General features: G+C 40.1%; 1 protein-coding gene across 1 annotated transcript in view; it reads left to right on the forward strand.

The window, feature by feature from the left end:
- The window catches only part of FRMPD4 (FERM and PDZ domain containing 4), an 854,311-nt gene that overhangs the window by 26,748 nt on the left and 804,566 nt on the right, over positions 1–22,997 (forward strand). The window contains exon 4 of the mRNA XM_032329882.1: positions 22,840–22,969. Within this exon, the coding sequence (XP_032185773.1) occupies positions 22,903–22,969 (67 nt within the window). The 5' untranslated portion in view covers positions 22,840–22,902. The remainder of the gene's footprint in view (positions 1–22,839; positions 22,970–22,997) is intronic.

Raw genomic sequence — 22,997 nt, forward strand, 5'->3', positions numbered from 1 at the left:
AACCATGTCATTGGTGATGCGGGTGGAGGGAAGAGGTAGACTTTAGAGCTGCCTGGAGATAGAACTAATGGGGCTTCATGCCTGGATTATGGAAGTTCATGCGGAAGGAAGAGTACAGGATGACTTCTGGTTTCCCAACTTTGGAGACTGGATAAATATGGTGCCAAGTTGGAAATGCATGAACAGGGGAGTAAATGACAATGGGATCCATTGTGAACACCCATACTCTTGGCATCTGTGCCCTGTTAAAGTGAGGGTAAATTGGGAGTACAGGAGATACACATTTGGGATCCATCAACATATGAGTGTAGATATAGCCATAGGAGTGAATAGATTGCCCAGTAGAGGTGTGTTACTAACAAGGCTGGGGATTGGGCTTTGGGGAAACCACCACTGTTAGAAGGAGGGAGAGAGAATCCAATGAAGGAGGTTGAGACAAAATAGGCCCAAGACAAAGAAGGTCTAAGCCAAGGAAGAGGGAAGTGTTAAAGAAAGAGTATTTAGTAGTGTTAGATTTCTAAGGAATACCAAGCAAAAAAGGGAATGAACAGTATCCAGTTGATTTGGCACAATTCTTTTATATTTCCTAAACAAGGCTGTGAACTTCTTACTTCTGTCTACAATCAATTTAAAGGAAGCTTTTGGAGAAGGTATGGTATAGGAAGGTTTAGTTGAAATAAACTCAATATTCATCAGTAGGATGATGACCCTATCCAAAACAAATGATTGTGCTCTTTGCCCAAATTTGCTTGTGGCCCCACACAATGATAACCTCACAAGCATCTAAACTGAGCCCCTGCCTCTGTCCTTCAGGACCTCAGGGTCACTCTGAGTCTGGCTTGCTATCTGGTTGTCCCTGATTCCTGCCTCATTTTCCTGCAAAGCCTATCTATAAGGCAAGGGCTTCAATTTTTTGGTGGGATTTCTGTTGAATAGATATGAGATTTGTCTCCAAACATTTGCTGGTATCTTTCTGATGCCCACTGATATACCAACACGGTGGGCATTATGGTGCTATAGGTTGGCTCAGTGTAAGGATGACTCTCAGACAAGGTGATTCAAGGAGGTGTTGAAAGAGTTAATCGAGGAGGCACCAAATTTCCATTCTCTGAAGATCTTCCAGCATAGACCAGATGACCTTTCAGCAGTCCTGCCGCGGAGAAAAGAATTCATCCACTGGGTGACCTTTAAAATCCCTTCTTGTCCTAAGAAGTCAGTGGTCTCTCAACACCAAATAGAGCATAGAAATCAGGGAAGCTCAGGGTTGGACGGGACTTTAAGAGGTCATCTGATTCACTTCATACCAAATAAATACATCCCTCCTACTGCCTTACTGAAGAGGAACATCCCTACTTTTTTTATTAATAAACTTTTTTTAGAGCCTTTTAGATTCGCAGCAAAATTGAGGGGAAAGCATGGAGAGTACTTCTATACCCCCCACCCCCACACTTATACAACCTTACCCACTATCAACATGCCTCACTAGAGTGGTACGTTTGTTACGGTTTATAAACCTACATCGACACAATCTTATCACCCAAACTCTGTAGTTTATATTAGGGTTGTGTGTGTGCACACACTCCATAGGTTTTGACAAATATATAATGTCTATATATAATGTCTATGTATATGTCTACCACAGTAGTATCATACAGAATAGTTAAACTATCCTAAAAATCCTCTATATTCTGCCTATTCATCCCTCTCTCCCCCCAAGCCCCTGTCAACCATAATCTTTTTACTGTTTTTATAGTTTTGTCTTTTCTAGAATGTTATAAAGTTGGAATCACATGATATGTGGCCTTTTCAGATTGACTTCTTTCTCTTACTAATATGTGTCGAAGGTTCCTTCCTGGCTTTTTATGGCTCGATAGCTCATTTCTTCGTAGTACTGAAGAATAGTCCATTGTCTGAAGGGATCACTGTTTATTTATCCATTCACCTAGAGAAGGACATCTTGGTTGCTTCCAATTTTGGGAATTTTAAATAAAGCTGCTATAAACATCTCTGTTAAGGTTTTCGTATGGACATAAGTTTTCAGTTCACTTGGGTAAACACCAAGGAGTGCAATCGCTGGATCATATGGTAGGAGTATTTATAATTCTGCAGGAGACTGCCAAACTGTCTTCCAAAGTGGCTATACGGTTTTGCGTTCCCACCAGCAATGAGTGAGAGCGTTCCTGTGGCTCCACATCCTTGCCCACATGTGGTGTTGTCAGTGTTTTGGATTTTGGCCGTTCCCCAGCTTCTGTTTGAATGCTTAAACAATGGTAACCCACCATGTCAGAAATTCAGAACTTGTTTAATGGCTGGGCAAGGAAGGCCTTATAGAGTAGTAAACTGAGATGGAGTTTGTGTATATAGCATCTCTGCCTGGAAAGTGTTCAATCTGGGCCGTGTCTCCTCTGGCAACTGAGCTCACTGAATGGCGGTTCCCTTCCTTACGTGTCCTAGCCTCCCTTGTAGTTGGGCTGGGGCAGTGTGACTGAGCTCTGGCCAATGGGAATGTGAGAGGCGAAGCTTCACTATACTTCTGAGTCTGAGTGCTCCTGTCTTTTCCTGTTTTGTATGTTCAGAGGACTTGGAGCCCATGTGATACAGATGAAGCAGCTGTAAAGCACCCGACCTCTGTGAGCTCAGACCTCAGAATAGCTGTGAAACAGACCTCCCTCCCTCCCTACTTTGAAACAGGTATTTTAAACCACTGAGATTCCAGGGTGAATTTGTTACCTCACGTAGTCTAGCCTAACCAGATCTCTCTTTGCTGACCCTTAGGTTTCCTCTTGAAGCTCAATCCTTTTCTCTCTATCCAGTTGGAATTCCCTTCTGTGCTTGTGCTAAACTTCAACTTCAGACCTCTTTAGTTGTGTTTGGCCACGTGACCCATCTCACAAGGCTTTCGGAATGTGCCCTATGTCAATAAGGTTCCCAGTCTCCCAATTCATTCTTGGAAGCCCATCTTTGTCTTTGGCCTCTGTGGGAATCTCTGTGTTCACTCTTCTGTCCAGTCCTTCCATTGGCTCTCCACTGATTTCTCAGAGCCTCACTAATACTGGCATTCCAGTCTTGAGTACTCTCAGTGACAATGCCCCTCACTTGACAATTATAAATGAAGTAGCCATTCTATTTCTAGAAGGGACTAACTGATATAGGATACCAGGTTTTTCCTTAAGTGAGTTTAATGTGCCTGATGAAAACTGTTTTATTTGTTTAACCTCCATCCTCTGGACTTGTCAAAATTTCTTCTCATTTGTCCATGTAGTAGACTTGTTGGTAACTGAAGTTGGAAAACTATCATGTTTTTTCTAATTTCTTCTCTTACCTAGGATATCTGTCTTTATCCAGATGAATACATATGTGGTTTTTACACAAGTAACACCTTCCTGGTAATATGAAAATGCAATTGTAAAAAGACATTTATTTCAGTATGTAAATATAATTAATATTATACCTTTAACACAAGAGAGATGAACTTGTTTAAAAAAACCATAACATGTGTGTAGGCTGTATGATTATACCTATAATCCATCTGCTTTTTATATATCTTTCAGTTTTCTTGATAAGATTTCACTTGGGGTTGAAACTTGGCAAAGCCTTAGTCTGACAGCAATTTTTAAAATACAAAATGTGAGAAAAGGAGAAAAGGATCTGTTATATTTTTCAATTACAAAAGCACTAGGGCAAGAAATAGCTCAGTTATCTTCTTTTCTTTTTTATGAACTCAAAGTCCAAAAAAGAGAGAGGGTTGGAAGAATAAAACCCTAGTATCTTTTAACTTAAAAAAAATAAACTTGCTCTAGATATTTAAATGGGCAAAGTAACCAATGACCTCTTAGAAGTCAAGGAGGCCACTATAATTTAAAAGTACAGTCGACCCTTGAACAACTCTAGTTTGAGCTGCATGGGTCCACTTGTATGTGGATGTTTCATAGAACAGTACTGTAAATGTATTTGCCTTGTGATTTTCTTAAAAATATTTTCTTTAGCTCACTTTATTGTAATAATACAGCGTATAATGCATATAACATACAAACTCTGTGTTCATCGACAGTTGATATTATCGGTAAGGCTTCGGGTCAGTGGCAGGTAGTAGTGAAGTTTGCATGGAGGTGGGGAGAGGTCAGTGCCCCTGATGACCATGTTGTTCAAGGGTCAACTGTACATTGAAAAGAATCCATTCTGCCATCGTATTTTCCCAGTATTTCTTGTCTTCGGAAGCCGGAAGGGCTATGTATTTCTCTCAAGTTCAGAGGGACTCTGGCAGCCTGTTCTCGTCCTCTTGTTCATTTAGCTCAAATGCCTTTTCCTATTTAATCTCATCACTGTTGGGTTTTCTCTCCCTTATCCTTCCATCTCCTCATCAAAGCAGCAAGATTACACGGAGCCAGCAGGACAAAGGAAACACACACACACATACACACACACACACACACACACATACACACGTGCCTACTGTTCGCGGGCAAACGCAGGAGATGAAAGTAGGCACGTACAGGGCAGCATTGTGGCAGCTTAGGAAGTGGAGTGTGAGGTGGGGCTGTGGGAGGAGCAGCCCTGAGCCCGGAGCTAGCGGGGCGGGGCCCTGAGGAAGAAGCCAAGTTGGGTTAGATGATTTCCTGGAGATGATCTCCTCTTCCTCCTGCCCTCCCTCTCCCTTTTCCCAGCTTCTTTCCTGGTCTTAACTTGACTTTCTCTTTCTCTCTGTCTTTTCCGCAATTTTGTCCTTTCTCTGCTTTCCACGGCTCTTACTACTCTTCTTTCCTCAACTTGTGCCCTTCTTTCCCAGTTTCTCACTTGCCGTGTGTGCAGGAGGCCCGAGGCTGCTATCTTTAAAAGGCCTTCTTGTGAGGTCCCTGGTTGGCACCTGGGCACTCTGCCTTTGAAACCCTCTCTCAGTGGGAGGCTGTTTTGCCCACCCGGGGCACTGAGAACCTGCTTCCTTCCGGGGATCCAGCCGCTGGGCCGTTGTGGAGGGTCATGATGCTGACGTGACAGACCCCCAAGAAAAACCCTGAACTCTGAGTTTTCAGGAAGACTTCGCCGGGCAGAACACCGCAAGTGTTGCTGCATGTTCTTGCTGGAGGAACACGTTCCTTCCTGCTGCTAGGGGAGAGAGCAGGAAATATAGGCATGGATTCCTCTAGACTCCTCCTGCTGGGTCCTTTCCCCTTAGTGATTGCGGGAAGGCGTCGTACCCCTGAGTGAGACTTCTTCTGAATCCTGCGAGTCCTTCTAGCAAATCACTGAACGTATGGGTGGTCTTAGGACTCCCGAAACGCATACCAAGGCTAACGTTTTATTACCGGCTCATCTTTGCGGCCTTTAAAGTGGCATTTAAAAGTCAGAAAAAGTACTGCTGATTTTTTTTTTTTTAATCTTGAGAAAGTTATTACTCTTCCCCACTGAGAAGAAACTTATCTTAAAAGAAGAGGTGACGGGAGTGGACACTACCACATACGAGGCACGGTGCTAAGTTCCTCTATACATTGTGTCATTTAATTAACATCCCTGTGAGGTAGTTCTGTCACCTATTTTGAAGGCAGGAAACTGACTCACTAAAGATCACAAAGATGGAGTCGGAGGGCAAAACTTCAGTGGTTTAGTTTTGCTTAATGAACATTTATTGAATGACGAACAGCAGTGTGTTAGGCACAAGAGAGAAAGTGATCAGTGAGACTGAGAGCCAATTATAAAGTTGTTCACTAGGCAGACCCTTAACCAAATGAGCCACCCAGGTGCCCCTCCTCCTTTTAAAAGATTTTATTTATTTATTTAAAGAGAGAGTGAGAGAGTTGGTCACTATTTAGGGAGGAGACAGAGAAACCTAACCATTTTGCTCTGGTGAAAGCTTAAAAATATATACCTGGGGGGGGTGCCTGGATGGCTCAGTGGGTTAAGCATCTGCCTTCGGCTCAGGTCATGATCCTGGAGTCTCAGGATTGAGTCCCGCATCGGACTCCCTGCTCCCCGGAGAGTCTGCTTCTCGTGCTGACCCTCTCCCCTTTCATGCTTGTGCTCTCTCTTAAGTAGATAAATAAAATATAAAAAAAAATATGTATATATATATGTATATACACATATATATATACCTGGAGTGCTGGGGAATTTGAAATTGGGCTTTTTAAAGTTCATTATTGCCATGGCCCTCCTTTCTTTAAAGGGACATACATATGAGAAAATGAAAAAGTTGTGTGTTGTTTTTGAATAATTTTTATTAGGTTTTGAAATATAAAAGAAGTATATGTTCATGACAAAAATGTCTGACAGTTCAAAAACACCAAAGTGAAAGGTCAAAATCCATGTCTGGTTTTCTTTCTTTCTTTTTTTTAGCTTTTATTTATTTATTTGTCAGAGAGAGAGATCACAAGTAGGAAGAGTGCCAGGCAGAGAGAGAGGGAAGCAGGATCCCTGCTGAGCAGAGAGCCTGATGTGGAGCTTGATCCCAGGACCCTGAGACCATGACCTGAGCCGAAGGCAGAGGCTTAACCCACTGAGCCACCCAGGAACCTCATGCATCTGGTTTTCAATAATAGCCCCCATTCCATTCCCCAGAGAGAGCCACTTTTCCATTTTTCTATTGCCTTACACGTTCGTTAGTGCTAGAAAATATCAAATAAAAGGATATGAGCCTAACAATTCCTAAATTTAATCCTTAAAAAAATCACTTTTCTTACAGCCTTTCTGGGCAGAGTTTAAGCATCCTGCCTGCCCATGGCCATGTTGGACTGAGTATACGTTTCTGATGATGAATTATATTTCTGACGATGAATTATATTTTAGTTTATCTTTGAATTCATTTTTTAAAAAAGATTTTATGTATTAGAGTCTCGAGAGCACAAGCGGGGTGAAGGGGCAGGAGTGAGTAGGGGAGGGGCGGAGAGAGAAGGAGAATTCGACCCCCCACGGAGCGGGGAGCCCAAGGACTGGGGGCTCCATCCCAGGACCCTGGGATCATGACCTGAGCCGAAGGCAGGCACTTAACTGACTGAGCCACCCAGGCTCCACTCTTTGAGTTCATTTTTAAACTGAAAAAAGAAAGAGAGAGAGAGAGAGAGAAAGAAAGAAAGAAAGAAAGAAAGAAAGGAAAAAGAGTTGTATTTCAATACACGTCTTTTTCATTAAAAAAAAAAATCCTACCAGTTAATGCTTTACGTTAGGAATCTCAAATCTTTATGTCGATGTTGGATTTTAAGAAAGCTATTTCGAAATGTTCCTGGATTCAGTTTTTAAAAAGCTGAGATTTTGTTTCTTCTGTTCTGAATTTGGAAAAAAAAAATCTTACTTTCCTAAGGATTTATTCTTGGTAAAAGAATAGTGTAACAAAAATAGATTTATGCTCAGCTACTACAGAAATAGGTGATAATGGGTAGAAATGATAAATAATCAGAATAACAGAGGGTCATGATTTATGTTAGAACTGGAAGGAATCCTAGAGCTCATCTGGCACGTCCCCTCATTTTGCATGTAGAGCTCTCCATACAGCTAATGATGAGAAGCAGAAATGACTGTTGATCCACAATGAGACGACAGTTTGTGGTTTGTTTTTTGTTTCTTGTTTTTATCCTAGAGGCTACTTTTTGTTTGTCCCTGGTTGTGAGTATTCCTATGTATGTTTGGGGAATTTTAAATAGTACAACCTGAGTAATTAAGTAGTAGAAAAGCCACTATGTTCCGTCTGATTCAGGAGAATGGCTCAGGCTCACCATGCTTATTCCTACGAATTCAAACTAAGTAAATTCAGTCCAGATTAACTCATCAAGAATTTAACACAAATTCCTGCCTTCTATTTACTTTATCTCATGGGAATAGGACCCTCAACATGAAGAATTAGAAAGCAATATCAGAGTTCAAATGTGAGATACAAACCAAAGGTACTAGAAGGATATTCAGACATTTTTATGGGTTTAAAAGGCAGTTTTCTTACTTGTAAAATAAAGATTTTGGATTAAGTTAACCCAGTGGTTTTCTTTTTAAATTTTTAGTACATTTATGGACTTGTATAACCATTATCACAGTCTTGTTTTAGGATTTTCCCATTACCCTCACAATTTTTCTTGAGCCCATTTGTAGACAATTCCCAGCCCGATTCTCCCAGCCCCATCCGTACCAGGCCCAGGCAAACACGATCTGCTTTCTCTCTCTAGAACAGAGTTGCCTGCTGCAATTTCATATACATGGAATTGTATAATAATAGTCTTTTGCATCTCTCTTCTTTTAGTTAGCATACTTTTTTGAGCTTCCTCCAGGTCTTAGCCAGTACCAGTAGTTTGTTTTCATTGCTGAGCAACGTTCTATTATATGCATGTGTCACATTGTGTTTCTAGAGTCACCTGTAGATGGACGTTTAGGTCATTTTTACTTTTTGACTATTACAAAGAATGCTGCTTTGAACATTCACGTACAAGTGTTGTGTGGACATATGCTTTCATTTCTCTTGGGTAGGTTCCTGGGCGTAGACATGCTGGTTTGTATGATAAATTTAATTTTTAAAGAAACTGCCAAACTGTTTTACAAAGTGGCTGTACCATTTTGCAAACTTACCAGCAGTATGTAAGTGTTCTAGTTTCTCCAAATGACTAATGGCGTACATCCTTTCATGTGCTTATTTATTTGTGTGTCTTTCTTGGTAAAATTACTATTTGTGGCTCCTACTCATTTTTAAAATTGGCTTGTGTTTTTATTGAGTTACAGGAGTTCTTTCTGTATTCTGGATACAAAAAACTAAAAAAATAAATGTTTAAATCTTGAACTCTTCTTATGGATTTTGTCAACAAAGGATTTTGGGAAGTACCTGGCTTTAGCTTAGATATGATGACAATAGAAATTTTCAAGAGGAGCCAAACTCACACCTTGGAATGCAAATTATGTATAGCTTACCTATAGTAACAGGTATAAATTTGTACAAAAATCCCAATTCTAACAGATACACAGTAAGGTTCTGTTCTCAACTTGTAATTCTGTATCACAAGGAAGCTAATGAAATCCTTTTGTCTGGTATAACTAAGAAAAGAATTGTTATGGTCCAGTGGCAAGATTCCTTTCTTCACTACATATTAGCTGAAAATAAGAGACCAGTGCACTGGCCTGAAAAATGGACGATGAGTGAAGTGGGGATTGGGATATTCCTGTGTGTCCATTTCACATCATCTGGACCACATAGTCATAACTTCTACTTGGGAATTACTTCTGTATGAGCAGGAAGGAAGGCGCACCAGGCTTCATCAGTAAAATGGACCACACTCCTCACACTTCTCAGGGCTTATGGTGACAACACTGTATGACTTCAGACTTTTCAAGTTTCTTGTGACTTCTCTTATGGCCCAGTCTATAGTCTATCCTGTAGGATATATTTTTTTAAGATTTTATTTATTTGTTTATTTGTCAGAATGAGAGAGAGAAAGAGACAGGAGAGTACAAGCAGAGTGGCAGGCAGAGGCAGAGAGAGAAGCAGGCTCCCTGGGACTTGATCCCAGGACCCTGAGATCATGACCTGAGCCGATGGCAGTGGCTTAACCCACTGAGCCACCCAAGCACCCCTATCCTGTAGGATGTTTCATGTGTGCTTTAAAAGAATGCTTACTAGGAAGACTGTCATAGAAGAAGTTGATGCTGACTATAAAGTAACTTGTGAAATGTACTTTGAATCAGTTTCTGACACCACTATGTAAATGAGTTTTCTTCCTATTCTCCTAAGGTAAACTTAACAAGGAGATGCATATTTATGGTGCAAATTATTAAGAAAGCAAATATACTTGCAGAAATCTTCAAAAATGTAGCTGTCACAATATTTTGTTTTTCCTATCACTGGTTTTAATAAACAGGTGAAGGTGTGAAGATATTATTTTTTTTCTCACCATATTCTTCAACATTTATGTACATAAGAGAGCCTTAGTAAGACCATTCCCATGGTTGAACTGCGCTATTTGGCATTTATTTAATTAAAAACTTACTCATATACTGCACATGGGAAGAACTATACTTGCTAAGGACATAATTATCCAGGATATCAATTTTTATTCTCTGGCATATGAAGTTGATAATAACTAAAAGTAGGAAGCACAAAGAGGCAAAGCATAGCATTATGCAATGTTTTGAGCTTTGTCATGCAGTATTAAAAAGAAATTTCAAAGGGAATCTGGATGGCTCAGTCAGTTAAGTGTCTGCCTTGGACTCAGGTCATGATCCCAAGTTCCTAGGATTGAGCCTCGTGTCGGCTCCCTGCTCAGTGGGCAACCTCCTTCTCCCTCTGCCTCTTCCCCCATCCATGTTCTCTCTCAAATAAATAAATAAAATCTTCAAAAGAAAAATTTTCATGTGATAAAAATTTTGCAAAATATACTTGCTTTTGTTCTGTCAAACTTAAAACTGATCATTTTGAGATAGAATCTTGAGATGAGGTGGACATTTTTTAGGGTAATTTAAAAAAATAAAGTCCATGTTAGGACAACAGAATTCCATTTTTCCTAAAGTGAGGAAGGCCTTTTTCCAAGACTTGAGTTCTTGCCTTTTGTGTTGTAGAAGGTAAATAGTTAAGATTGCTTTGTTATTCAGTTTATCACTACTATAGAAATAACGTTGAGGTTGAAGTTCAGGGAAGAATTGTTTTCTCCACATATTTTAAGAGTTTTGCTTTTGGAGTTATTTACCACCTGACATCTGTCTCTTGTTACTGGTTTCCCACTAACTGGTTTCCCCTGGAGTTTAGGCTAGCTGCTGCTGCCTCTTCACAGGAATGGCTCCCGGTTCCTCCCTGATGTTTTCACTCTGCCTGTGTCCTCCTTTGAGGATATGTTCCTGTTGTTGGACGTGGTTTTTCTGGTCTTTATATTTGAGGATTTGGACTGTCATTTCTATTAACTCTGCTTAACTTTTGCCTTGTGTTTTGCAAACTCCCAAGAATTATTGTTGACTTAAATGAGTCAAATGAGGAGTTAAATGCAGCAAGGCTACTTCTTAGGACAGTATAAAATTAAGAACACATTTGCCAAAGCACTTGAAATCATTGACAATAGGCATATATTTTGGAAATAATAGTTTCTCAATTTACTGTTTTCTACAAATGCATTGCTATAGTCCTTGGCTGGCTGTTGTATGCAGAGTTATTATATGTGGTTACTATTTCTCATGTTTTCACTTTTTTGAGATTGAGATGTGAGAAGAACTTTCTGGTTGAGAATTTTCAATGGGATGTTGGCCTGAGGTTCTGCTTCTTCCGGGATATATCTGGACTCTGTACTTGAACCCACTGCGTGACTCAGGTGACATTTGCAATCCTGATTCATCCCTTACCAGCAGCATATTGATGCCAGAGGATGTTTCCTGATGATCATCAGTGTTCCTTTTGGTCAGATATACTTGGTTGTTCCAGGAAGGGGAGTTGGCAGCTTAGAGCCAATTGCTACTTGACTAGCTATTAGTGATGTGTTCTTTTCCCTCTGGGTGTCAGCTCCCCGAGGGCTCTGTGACAATCATACTTTAATAATATTTAGAGGGCACGAATTGTCTTGGAGAAAATGTTTCTGCCTTGGAAGCATCTTATGAGGTTCTTGAAATCTGATTATAAATGAACTCATGAAAGAGATAAAAATTTTATAAGCCAGTTGGATTTTCCCTAAACCAAGTTAGGAATACACGGTTTGTTTGTTGCTTCAGGTAACACAGGTGGAGTTTAAAGGGCTTACTGTAAACCTCAAATTCCAGGTTATCCTTGGAGATAAAGATTGATTGATCGATCTTCATTTGCTACTGATTGTTCTTTTATTGACGTTTACAAGGTTCTCTACGTAAGAGTAGTTAATTTGGAGATTGTCTTTTTAGTCTACGACTCTTGAATTCACCTGAAACACTTTCTCAGAGGATTTAATTTTTTAAAAATACAATAGCAGTTAAATCTTTGCTTTGAGAGTCTTAAGAAACGTATTTATTGATTTTATTTCTTTGTATTAATTGTGGATCTATGCCCAGTGTGGGGCTTGAACCCACAAGATCAAAAGCCACATGCTCCACTGACTGAGCCAGCCAGGCACCTTGGTATGAGTGCCAGTCTGTCACCATCAGAGTTAAGTTGCTCTTATCTTACGGTGAACCTCATAGGTGATGATGTCAGATCCGTGGAAGAAATATTTCTGCTGTTCATCTTGTTCCTCTTGTTTCTGTTTCTCCAAGCCCAGTGGGACCATCTGATGTGCTGCTGATGGCTGTGAACATGCACTTAAGACCTTTAAGAGAAAATAACATACCAGATCACTAAAATGATGACTTTTTATAAGAATAACACTAACAGACTGGAATATACTCCTTAACCCCCATGAGCCAAGCCAATGGGTCTCAAATAAGTCAAAGAGGGGACATCAGCCTGTTTTAGCCAAGCGGCTGGTTTGTGAATTTACTGTATTTGCTGTGAGACCAGAGTGTTGGTCCAGGTGCTGCAGGAAGTATTTGCTGTGGCGCCGGCTCCTCCTTGTTCAGCCCGTAAGTCACCTAAAGCAGTTCTCTTAGCCGAAACCATCTTAGCAAGAACATCTGGAGACTTAATTGTGTAGCTATGGCCTGAGCAGTAGTTCAGCAATAGTTGCCCTGGTGAAGGAGCGTTATTTTCCTGTGCGTTACCAGAGAGAAGAGGCAAGTGGTGGAAAGGCAGAAGGAATAAAGAAGAAGGAGAAGAAGAAGGAATAAAGGTTCAGATTAGAGATGAAGATCTTGATCCATGATCTTGGAGGAGCTGTCCGCCTCAAGATGCCATCTGCTTCTGAGGAGGAACCTCCCTAGTCAACATGAATTTTAGATCTCCAGCTGGCATGCCGTTCCAAGAGTCTGGAGGAGCCCTTTTTCATGGGGAGAAGTGGACCCAAGTTCAAGTCCCTGAAGTTTGGCTGTGGTCTTGGCAGTGAGAAGGACCGGTTATGATTTCTTCCAGGGAGGTTCAAGGGCAGCCTTGGTTCTTGGTGATGCCAAGTCAGAAAGGTGGGAGAAAATTAGAAATGTTAGCCTGGAGAGTTGTAGCCAGACACTTGAGGAAACTAGAATTCAGGATCCAGTTCAGGTAATAGATACATAGTAGTTTCCTCCTTCCTTTTTTTTTTTTTTGTATCCATTTTTTATTTACATTGTAATTAGTTAACATACAGTGTAATATTGGTTTCAGGAGTATGCAGTAGTTTCCTTTCATCCTTATTATTTCTAAGTAGGTTTTTTTTAAAAGTTTTATTTATTCAAGGAATCTCAATGCCCCCCCACCGTGGGGCTTGAACTCATGACCCTGAGAGCAGAGTCACATGCTTCTCTGACTGAGCCAGCCAGACCCCTCTCCTAAATAGTTTAAATTACATATGTTGATTAGAATTCTTAATCTGGAGAGTCCTTTATTTCTAGTGAAAACTAAGAAGTAAGCAACATCGACTGTCAGTTACACTAGCATTCTGTGGATTGGGAAATTTATAAATATATTTCACAATTTCTAGAAGTATATTCTTCCTCAGTTAAATTTTTGATGTGTTATAAAAGAGGTCTACTAATCAATCCAAATATCTTTAGTTCCTCTGTAAAAGAAAGCCAAAAGTGGATAAAGCTGTGTTCAGTAATTAATGTTTTAGTATTTTATTCTATTTGGAATGATTCATTGAGATACTCAATGAATAGCCATCATTTAACTTATCTCAGTATAATTTCAAGGTTTCCAGTTACTAAAAAGATTTCAAGGGGCACCTGGGTGGCTTAGTTGGTTAAGGGTCCTCTTGATTTCACTCAGCTAAGGTAAGGATCTCAGAGGAGCCCTGCCTAAGACTCTCTGCTCAGTGGAGAGAGTCTGCTTCCTCCTCTCCCTCTCCCTCTGCCCCTACACTGCTTCCGACCCACACTCTTTCTCTCTCTCTTTTTTTTTTCAAATTTTATTTATTTATTTGAGAGAGAGTGAAAGCAAGAGAGATCACAGAAGGAGAAGTAGAAGAAGATTTGCCCCTGGGGGGAGAGCCCGACATAAGGATTGATCCCAGGACCCCAAGATCATGACCTGAGCTGAAGGGAGACATTTAACTGACTGAGCTACCCAAGTGCCCCACACTCATTATCTCTCAAATAAATAAGTAAATATTTAAAAAGGAGATTTTGAAAACTATCTTTTTTGACCCCCCAAAATTGTATAATTCATTGATAATCGTAATATTAACAAAATCTATAGTGTTTTTTATGTTCTAAGCATTTTGTATTTAATATTATATACAATTAATATTGACCCTATAAAATATGTACTATTAAGGGTTCCTGTCTGGCTCAATGGATAGAGCATCTGAGTCTTGATCTCATGCTCATGAGTTTGAGCCCCATGTTGGGTACAGAGATTACTTAAAAAAATAAATAAATAAAAAGAAACATGTACTATTATATGGACATATACAAGTACATATATATGCACAAACATACATATATGATCACTGAGAATACACGTATTATTAATATATATAATTTTATATTTAGTTCATATCTTAAAAATATTTCTTTTCCATCATGGAAATAATAGAACAGATGATTTTTGGCAAATGAAATATATATACATAAAACACATAACATGATTCAGTCCTACAGTTCATAATGTAGAAATGGCTTGAGTTCTTTTTATTTTTTAAGTTTTCTTAATATACTGTCTAGATGTGTTATTTACATTATCTTTTTCATTTTATAGTATAGTTGACATATAATATTAATTTGAGGGGCCCCTGAGTGGCTCAGTTAGTTAAATGTCTGCCTTCGACTCAGGTCATGATCTTGGGGTCCTGGGATTGAGTTCTGTGTTGTGCTCCCTACTCAGTGGGGAACCTCCTTCTCCTTCTCCCTCTGCCCCACTCGTTCTCTCTCCCTCTCCCTCTCTCTCTTTCTCTCTCATGTGCATACACACTCTCCCAAATAAATAAATAATATTAGTTTCAGGTGTATAACAGTGATTGAACAACTAAAAACATTATGAAATGCTTACTACAAGTGTAGTTACCCTCCATTGCCATATGTCATTATTACAATATTATTGGCTATATTTCCTATGCTGTACTTTTCATCCCTGTGATTTATTTTATAACTGGAAGTTTATACATTTTAATCCCCTTCACCTAGTTTGCCTATCCTCCCAACCTGGATTTTGGAAACTGTTTTTAAGTAGATATACAATTAGGCATAATTATTGTTGAAAATGCATTTATAAACCTCTATGTTCCTTACATATATTTAATTTACTTGTTCTTAACAATTATCTTGAAATTACTTGTGAAAATTTTATAAGGCATTAAGCAGCTAAGTATCATTTTTGCTGACATATTCTGTAACAAAGATAACATGAGCTTGTTTCACTTTTAGTAAACCTAGGTAGAACAAAAGTATTATATTTAATGCTGGTAACTCTAAAGACATGCCTATTATAATTAAACCAACACAACACTTAAACGAGCTTTTATTTACCAAGATTATTCTAGATGACATAAACTTGAAAACCATTTGGGTAAGTTCCTATATTTCTAAGAATATACTGATTTATGTAAATACTTTCATGTCTTAAGCTCATTAAATAGATGTCTTTACAAATTAATTTTGGTGATATCATCTGGAGGTAGAAAAATATCACACATCTATAACATACATACATAGGAATGCAGACAGAAATCTTATATTTTTAGAGGGACCTGAGTGACTCAGTTGGTTAAGCATCTGACTCTTGATTTTGGCTCAGGTCATGATCTCAGGGTCTTGAGCTCAAGCCCTGAGTTGATTCTCTCTCTCTCCCTCTCCTTTTGCCCCTCCCCACCACAGTGCTCTCTCACTCTCACTCTCTCTTAAATAAATAAATAAATAAATAAATAAATCTTAAACAAAAATTTAGCCATGAGACCAACAGACACATACAAAGATGCTCAGCTTCACTCATCATCAGGAAAATGCAAATCAAAAGATACCACCTAACACCAGTCAGAATAGCTAGTATCAAAAAGGCAAGAAATACAAATGTTGACAAGGATGTGGGAGAATAGAGAACCCTCATCCTGTGTTGCTGGGAATGTAAATTGGTGTAGTCAGTCTAGAAAACAGTATGGAATTTCCACAAAAAATCCAAAAATAGAAATACCATATGGTCCAGTAATTCCACTTCTGGGTATTTACCCAAAGAAAATGAAAACACTAATTTGAAAAGATACATACATCTCTATGTTTACTGCAGCATTAGTCATAATAGCCAAGATATGGAAGCAATCTAAATGTCCATCAAAAGATGAATAGGAGTGCCTGGCTGGCTTAGTCAGTAGAGCATGTGACTCTTGATCTCGAAGATGTAAGTTTGAGCCCCACATTAGGTGTAGAGATAACTTTTATAAAGATCCTGTGAAAAAAGGTGGATAAAGAAGATGTGGTATATACACACAATGGAACAATACTCAGCCACGAAAAAGAATAAAACCTTGCCATCTGTGACAACATGGATAGACTTAGAAGGTATTATGCTACGGGAAATGTCAGAGAAAGACAAATATCATATGATATCACTTAAATGTGGAATCCAAAAAAACAAAACAAAGAAATAAACATAACAAAACAAAAATAGAAACAGATTCATAAATATAGAGACTGGTGGTTGGCAAAGGGCAGGGAAGAGAATAGGCAAAATAGGTGAATGGGATTGGCAACTTCCAAATTTTAAAGCTTCCAGTTATAAATAAGTCATAGGGAATATAGTCAACAATAATGTAACAATTTTGTATAGTGACAGATGGTAACTATACTTCTTGTGGTGAGCATTTCATGTTAGTAATTGTCAAATCACTATGTTCTATACCTGAAATGAATATAATATTATATATCAACTATACTTCAATTAAAAATACCGATAAATTTTGATATGCCTAGCTGACTCATTTGGTAGAGCATGGGACTGACTCTTAATCTTGGGGTTGTAAGTTCAAGCCCCATTTTGGGTGTAGAGATTACTTTAAAAAAATCTTCGGGGATGCCTGGGTGGCTCAGTCAGTTAAGTGTCTGCCTTCGGCTCAGGTCATGATTTCAGGGTCCTGGGATCGAGCCCCGCATCGGGCTCTCTGCTCAGCAGGAAGCCTGCTTCCCTCTCTGCCTACTTGTGATCTCTCCCTCCCTGTCAAATAAATAAATAAAATCTTAAAAAAAAATCTTTGGGGTGCCTGGGTGTCTCATATGGTTAAGTGTCTGACTCTTGGTTTCGGCTCAGGACATGATCTCAGGGTCAGGAGATGGAGTCCCTATATTGGGATCCACAACTTAACATTACTTAAAAATGCTTCAGATTCTCTCTCTTTCCCTTTGCCCCTCCCCCAGTTACATATATGTCCTCTATCTCCCTCTCTTAAAAAACAAGAACAAAAAAAGACCCAGTTCCTACCCGGTTTTGTATAACGGGGGCCAATCTGCCCAATTTATGACCATGAAACTACTTGGGGAGAAAAAAAGTCCTCTTGAGTAACTTGTCAAGTTTCAGTTGGGGCAAAGAGTAAATATTCCTGGTAGTATTGAACAATGCTACGGAACCAAGAGGAGTTCTCAAAGAGGTGCAAAAGATAATACTTTTCCCAAATCCAGAGCCACTCCTAAAGATCACCAATAGAAAGAAGACTGTTCCCCCTGAGAGCTGGAATTACTAAGGAGTTTTAACAGTTGGTAGGACCCTCGCCACAAATGGAATGCAACCCACATTTCTGCCCAGGCTTATCTAGCCATGAATGGAGGCACAACACACATCTCTGTTCAGCTATCTCTTGGGGGTCCCCAGTCTGATGGTTGCCAAGCCAAATTCTGAAAGATGCAAAATGAGACAAAAAAAAAGGCTATCGCTGTCCTTAGGAGAGAAAGAATGGATAACCAATTTTTTTTTTCCCCTCCGCTGATCCGAATTTAGAAAGGAAGGGAAAATGTGAAATTTACCTTCGCTCCACCAGGCCACAGAGGTCTGGGAGGGCTGACTTTGATAAGACTTGTTACCCTTTGCTGGCCTCTGCCAGTTTTCCCAGGATGCCTTCTGCCTGAGCCAGGGTGTCCCATGTCCTAGCTGGTCTTATATTGACCACCAGAAACTGTACAGGAAGAAAAATAATTTTCTCTCTACCCTTTGTAGTCAGTGTCTGGCTGAAACCCCTCTTTCTCTAGGGCATCTTGTAAATTGATAAGATTATCTAAAATGGTTAAAAGTTCGCACTGAAGCCACTGTAATTGAAGATTATCTTTGGTACGATTAACGTACTTGTTCAATCTTAAAACAAAATTTTATTTGTCTGAGGCCTCTCATTGGCACTGATTCAGTTAAAGTCAGATCAGATCTAGTCTGACCCCAGACCCAGTCCAGTTTTTCGGTCAGACCCAGTCCATTCCTAGCAGTTTTGGACCCAGTCCGGAAAACGAAATGTTCAAATAAAGTCTGAAAGCTCATAACACGAAAGCTGTGGAACTAGGATCCAGGAAGCAAGTAGGACTTGTCTACTATTGCCACAGGCAGCAAGAAAGCAGCAAGCTGAAGAGGCTCAGCAGGTATCTGTGTTTGGTTTCTCATTGCTCTGGAACTGTTAAACGACTGAGGCATATTAAAATTTTTTATTTTTATTTTATTCACTTTTTTTTTAAAAGATTTTATTTATTTGTCAGAGAGAGAGAAAGAGAGCACAGGCAGGGGGGCCAGCAGGCAGACAGAGAAGCAGATTCCCCGCTGAGCAGGAGCCTAATGTGGGACTCGATCCTAGGACCCTGGGATCATGACCTGAGCCAAAGGCAGATGCTAACTGACTAAGCCACCCAGGCCCCCCTTTATTTTCTTTTTTAATAAAGATTTTATTTATTTATTTTGTGTGAGAGAGAGAGAGAGCACAATCATGGGGAGTGGCAGGCAAACGGAGAAGCAGGCTCCCTGCTGAGCAGGGACCTCCCCCAAACCCCCAATGCAGGACACAATCCCAGGACTCTAGAATCATGACCCGAACTGAAGGCAGATGCGTAACCGACTGAGCCACCAGGCGTCCCATATTAAAATTTTTTAGAGTTTATTTGAACAAATGCCAGTTCAAACTGGGCATTGCCAAACCAGAAATGGTTAGGAGCACTCCCCTCACAGGAGCTGGGGGAGAGAGTTTCATGGAGAAAACATGAAAGCAAAGTAGGGCAATTATTGATTGGCCATCACTCCATGCCTAGTTGTTGGCTGTTTGTGACTGGTTGTTCTTAGCATTTTGATTTTGTAACCCTGAGGCATTTAGAGGCTTTGGTTTTGCTCTGCTTTTGTAGGTCTCCACAGCATTAGAGCCTTCTCAATTTAATGGCCTCCTTGTTTAATTTAATAGGATTTTATATTTAAATCTCTTGAAGAATATTCATTTATTGGGTCAGTTTCCTATGTCAGCTAATTATACTGTGCGGATTTGCTATGACTGCAGTGACGTTCTTTCTCAGGTCAGTGGGGGTTTTGCATTGCATTTAAGAATCAATATTCGTTTGGGATTGATAGTTTCTGTTTATCTTTTTTTAAAGATTTTATTAATTTATTTGACAGAGAGAGAGAGAGAGAGAAAGGACAAACAGGAGAAGCTACAGGCAGAGGGAGAGGGAGAAGCAGGCTCTCCACTGAACAGGGAGCCCAATGCAGGCTCGATCCCAGGACCCTGGGACCATGACCTGAGCCAAAGGCAGACACTTAACTGACTGAGCCACCCAGGTGCCCCTCCTATTTATCTTATAAATCTTTTTTAAACAACACAAACATGAAAATAAGAAAATAAGAAAAAAAATTCTTTTAGCTTTATTTTTTGTCCTGGGTCAATAGATAGGCACAGGGCCAGAATCTCTCTTTCATTAGTTCATTTGGTTTTTTTTTTTTTTCAATGCACTGTTTGTACAATTGTACAGGAATATACACTTAAAATGTCTGCCTTTCTTCCTGGGGTTGGCTATGAAGATAGAACTTGTAAGAACTAAAATAAGTAGGAAGTGCTTAATACTCTAAGCACAAGAGTATCCAGAGTTCTCTGCGTGCTTTAAGGCAAGAAGGAACCTTTCTGCAAGGGTAGAGGTTGAGCAGACGCAGGTGGGTGAGAGGTTTGAATTTGGTCTTGATGTTGTATTGGCATTTCAGAATGACCTTACAGCAGAGTAGGTAGGAGCTTGAAAAGAGGCTTAGAGGTGAAGAAATTATTAGAGGGAGGGAATGGTATATATAAAGGAAAACATTTTAGTCACCTTTGGGGCTCCTGTGGGGACCAAGGGATTACTTAGACTAATGTAAAAGTGTCCAAAAAGGGGGGCGCCTGGGTGGTTCAGCGGGTTAAAGCCTCTGCCTTCGGCTCAGGTCATGATCCCAGGGTCCTGGGATCGAGCCCGGCATCGGGCTCTCTGCTCAGTGGGGAGCCTGCTTCCTCCTCTATCTCTGCCTGCCTCTCTGCCTACTTGTGATCTCTGTCTGTCAAATAAATAAATAAAATCTTTAAAAAAAAAAAAGTGTCCAAAAAGGAAGTGCCATAAACCAAGGTTACACGTGGGTTAGGTGGAGATCAGGGAAAATTTGAATGCCAAGCTCAAGACTTATTCCACAGATAAAAACTTCTGAATTTCTATGTAGTAGTGGCATGTTGTCCCCAAGAATTCACTTCATAGGCCTCCTACACTGGGAAGCAATTGTCCCAGAGCCCCAGCCTCTGCCCTCTGGGCTCCATTGTGTCTCTTGCCTCTCATAGGCTGCTCCCCAGCCATGGCTGAGTGGGGGGATATTCAGGAGGCAATCTCTTTGTTGGTTGACCTTGCCTCAAGAACTCCAGACAGCTTTGCTGAACCTTCCTTAGATATTAAGGGGTCTAGGATGCTTCAAGTAAATGGGGGTCTGTCAGTTCTCTTAACCTTGCCTTAACCCATCTGTTGTTTTTCTCTCTCTCAATCTCTCTTTTTTTTTTTTTTTTTTTGAAGATTTTATTTATTTGAGAGAGAGAGAGAGAGAGAGCATAACCAGGGCGAGTGGCAGGCAGAGAAAGAGGGAGAAGCAGACTCCCTGCTGAGCAGGGAGCCCAACATGGGGCTTGATCCCAGAACTCCGGGATCATGACCTGAGCTGAAGGCAGACGTCTAACCGACTGAGCCACCCAGGACCCCTATTAGTTCCCTTTTGCATAGCTATTTCTATTAACAAAATACTCATTTATTTAATCTTGTCTTGACTTTTGCTTCTTAGATAAAGCACCAGGACTAAAGAGGTGTTTAGGGTGGCAAACTGGTTGGAGGTATATGACTTGGGAGATGTGTTTGTATGGCTGGCACACTGCTTTTATTTAGATCATGTGGATATTTGAAGAGACTTTGGTGAAACTAGTGGTGATTATAGAGGTCTATAGGACCTCCCTAGGTTCCCCTGGGTATTGGTAGTGGGGAGTCACTTAATATTTTTGACTTATTACACAAATGATGACACATTATTTCATAGTTCAGCCATAAACTATATGTTATTGCATAATAACACTCATTTTTGCCTCTAGTTCAGTGCTTCTGACTTAGAACTGTTAAGTGTTTGACAAAGACAGCTTAGAAATTCTTTTCTCCATTATTTTCTTCCCTCAGTATTCTTTTATACATTTTATCAGGAATTATGGCATGACCATACAACGTCTTAATTTAGAGTGCCCCTTCTTTGTGTAATTTGTGAGAGAACTCTTATGACAGCCAGAAATTATTTTGAGTCAGTTTAGCATTAATAAAGACATGCTCCCTGTTCGCCTGTTACTCGGCTTTGGGTTCTGCTTGGTCTTGCATTGAAATAATTCTATGTTTAGGACCTTGCCCTTGGTTGCCTTGGATCTCCTGGTACTGTCACAACTTTGGGCTGTGACTTTGCTGCAGGTGCTAACCGGAGGAGACAATAGGCTGCCAGGCAGAGGCAGAGGGGGGGGAAACTGGATTCCCACACATCCTGCGGCCTTGGCAAGTGGCACACATCGCATGAGTCTGTGAAAATAGCTTCTACTGGGAATATGTGCCATAAATAAACAAAGGCTGCTCAGAAAGTTAACAAAAGTGAAGGAATGAGGGAGGAAGAAGAGAGGAGCCTGGTTGAGGACTGAAGGCCCTTGAAGGGCACTGGATTGGGTGGTCAGACACAGCAAAGGGGGAGGACAGAGGAAGCCAGCTAGGGGATGTGAGAGCCCACAGGAATCAGCAAGACTGTGAACAGGGTTCTTAGAAGGGAAGGGGAAAGTGGCCAGTGGTTTTGATTTGCATGCATAACTGAGCAATTAGGAGCTTTTGGTATCCTTTAGGGAAAGCATGTACTTCATCCTGAGTGACCCAGGGGTTATTTAACAAATGCAAAATCAACCAGGCCTATTGTCTTTATATGCAAAACCATCCTGTCATTCTTTTGTTACTCTGGGAATATTCTAGAGAGTTGATGCCTCATTTATCCCTGAAGACTTCGAGTCATCTGCTGATTCCCTAAAAACAAAGATACATTCCAGAATTGAAGAATTTAATGGATATTTTCCATTGACCATCCCATGCTTTGATTTTGTTGGCATTCTTAATTTCTGTTTATAGTAAAATGTGAGTGTTTCCCTGGGCAGTAAAATGGATTTTTCTCTAGTAAATGTTTGTTCCTATGCAGAAAAATGTGAACGAGGCTTTATAATTCATTGTTAACGAGTAGTTTAAATTGAAGGTGGTAGAGATAGAAAAGTTGGAAGAACAGCTATTTGTGACGTTTTCAGGAGACGAATTCTCGCAGTGAGTAAAACTGAGTGGATTATACTGTTCTTTAAAAATGTATAACACATTTTGTACAAAGAAGGTAGTCAAAACCAGATATCATTTATCTTCTAGGTGGATGGAAAAGAGACCAAGAGAAAAAAATAAGTGGCTTAATCACCCAACTTTACCCAGAGAATGGAATATAAAATGCAAGATTCCAAACCCCGCCCTTCCATTTCATCTTCATTTCTGAAAAACACAGGTGAGCATCATCATTTCAAAAATTGATC

This window comes from Mustela erminea, chromosome X (genome assembly GCF_009829155.1).
Source record: "Mustela erminea isolate mMusErm1 chromosome X, mMusErm1.Pri, whole genome shotgun sequence".
Taxonomy (NCBI): domain Eukaryota; kingdom Metazoa; phylum Chordata; class Mammalia; order Carnivora; family Mustelidae; genus Mustela; species Mustela erminea.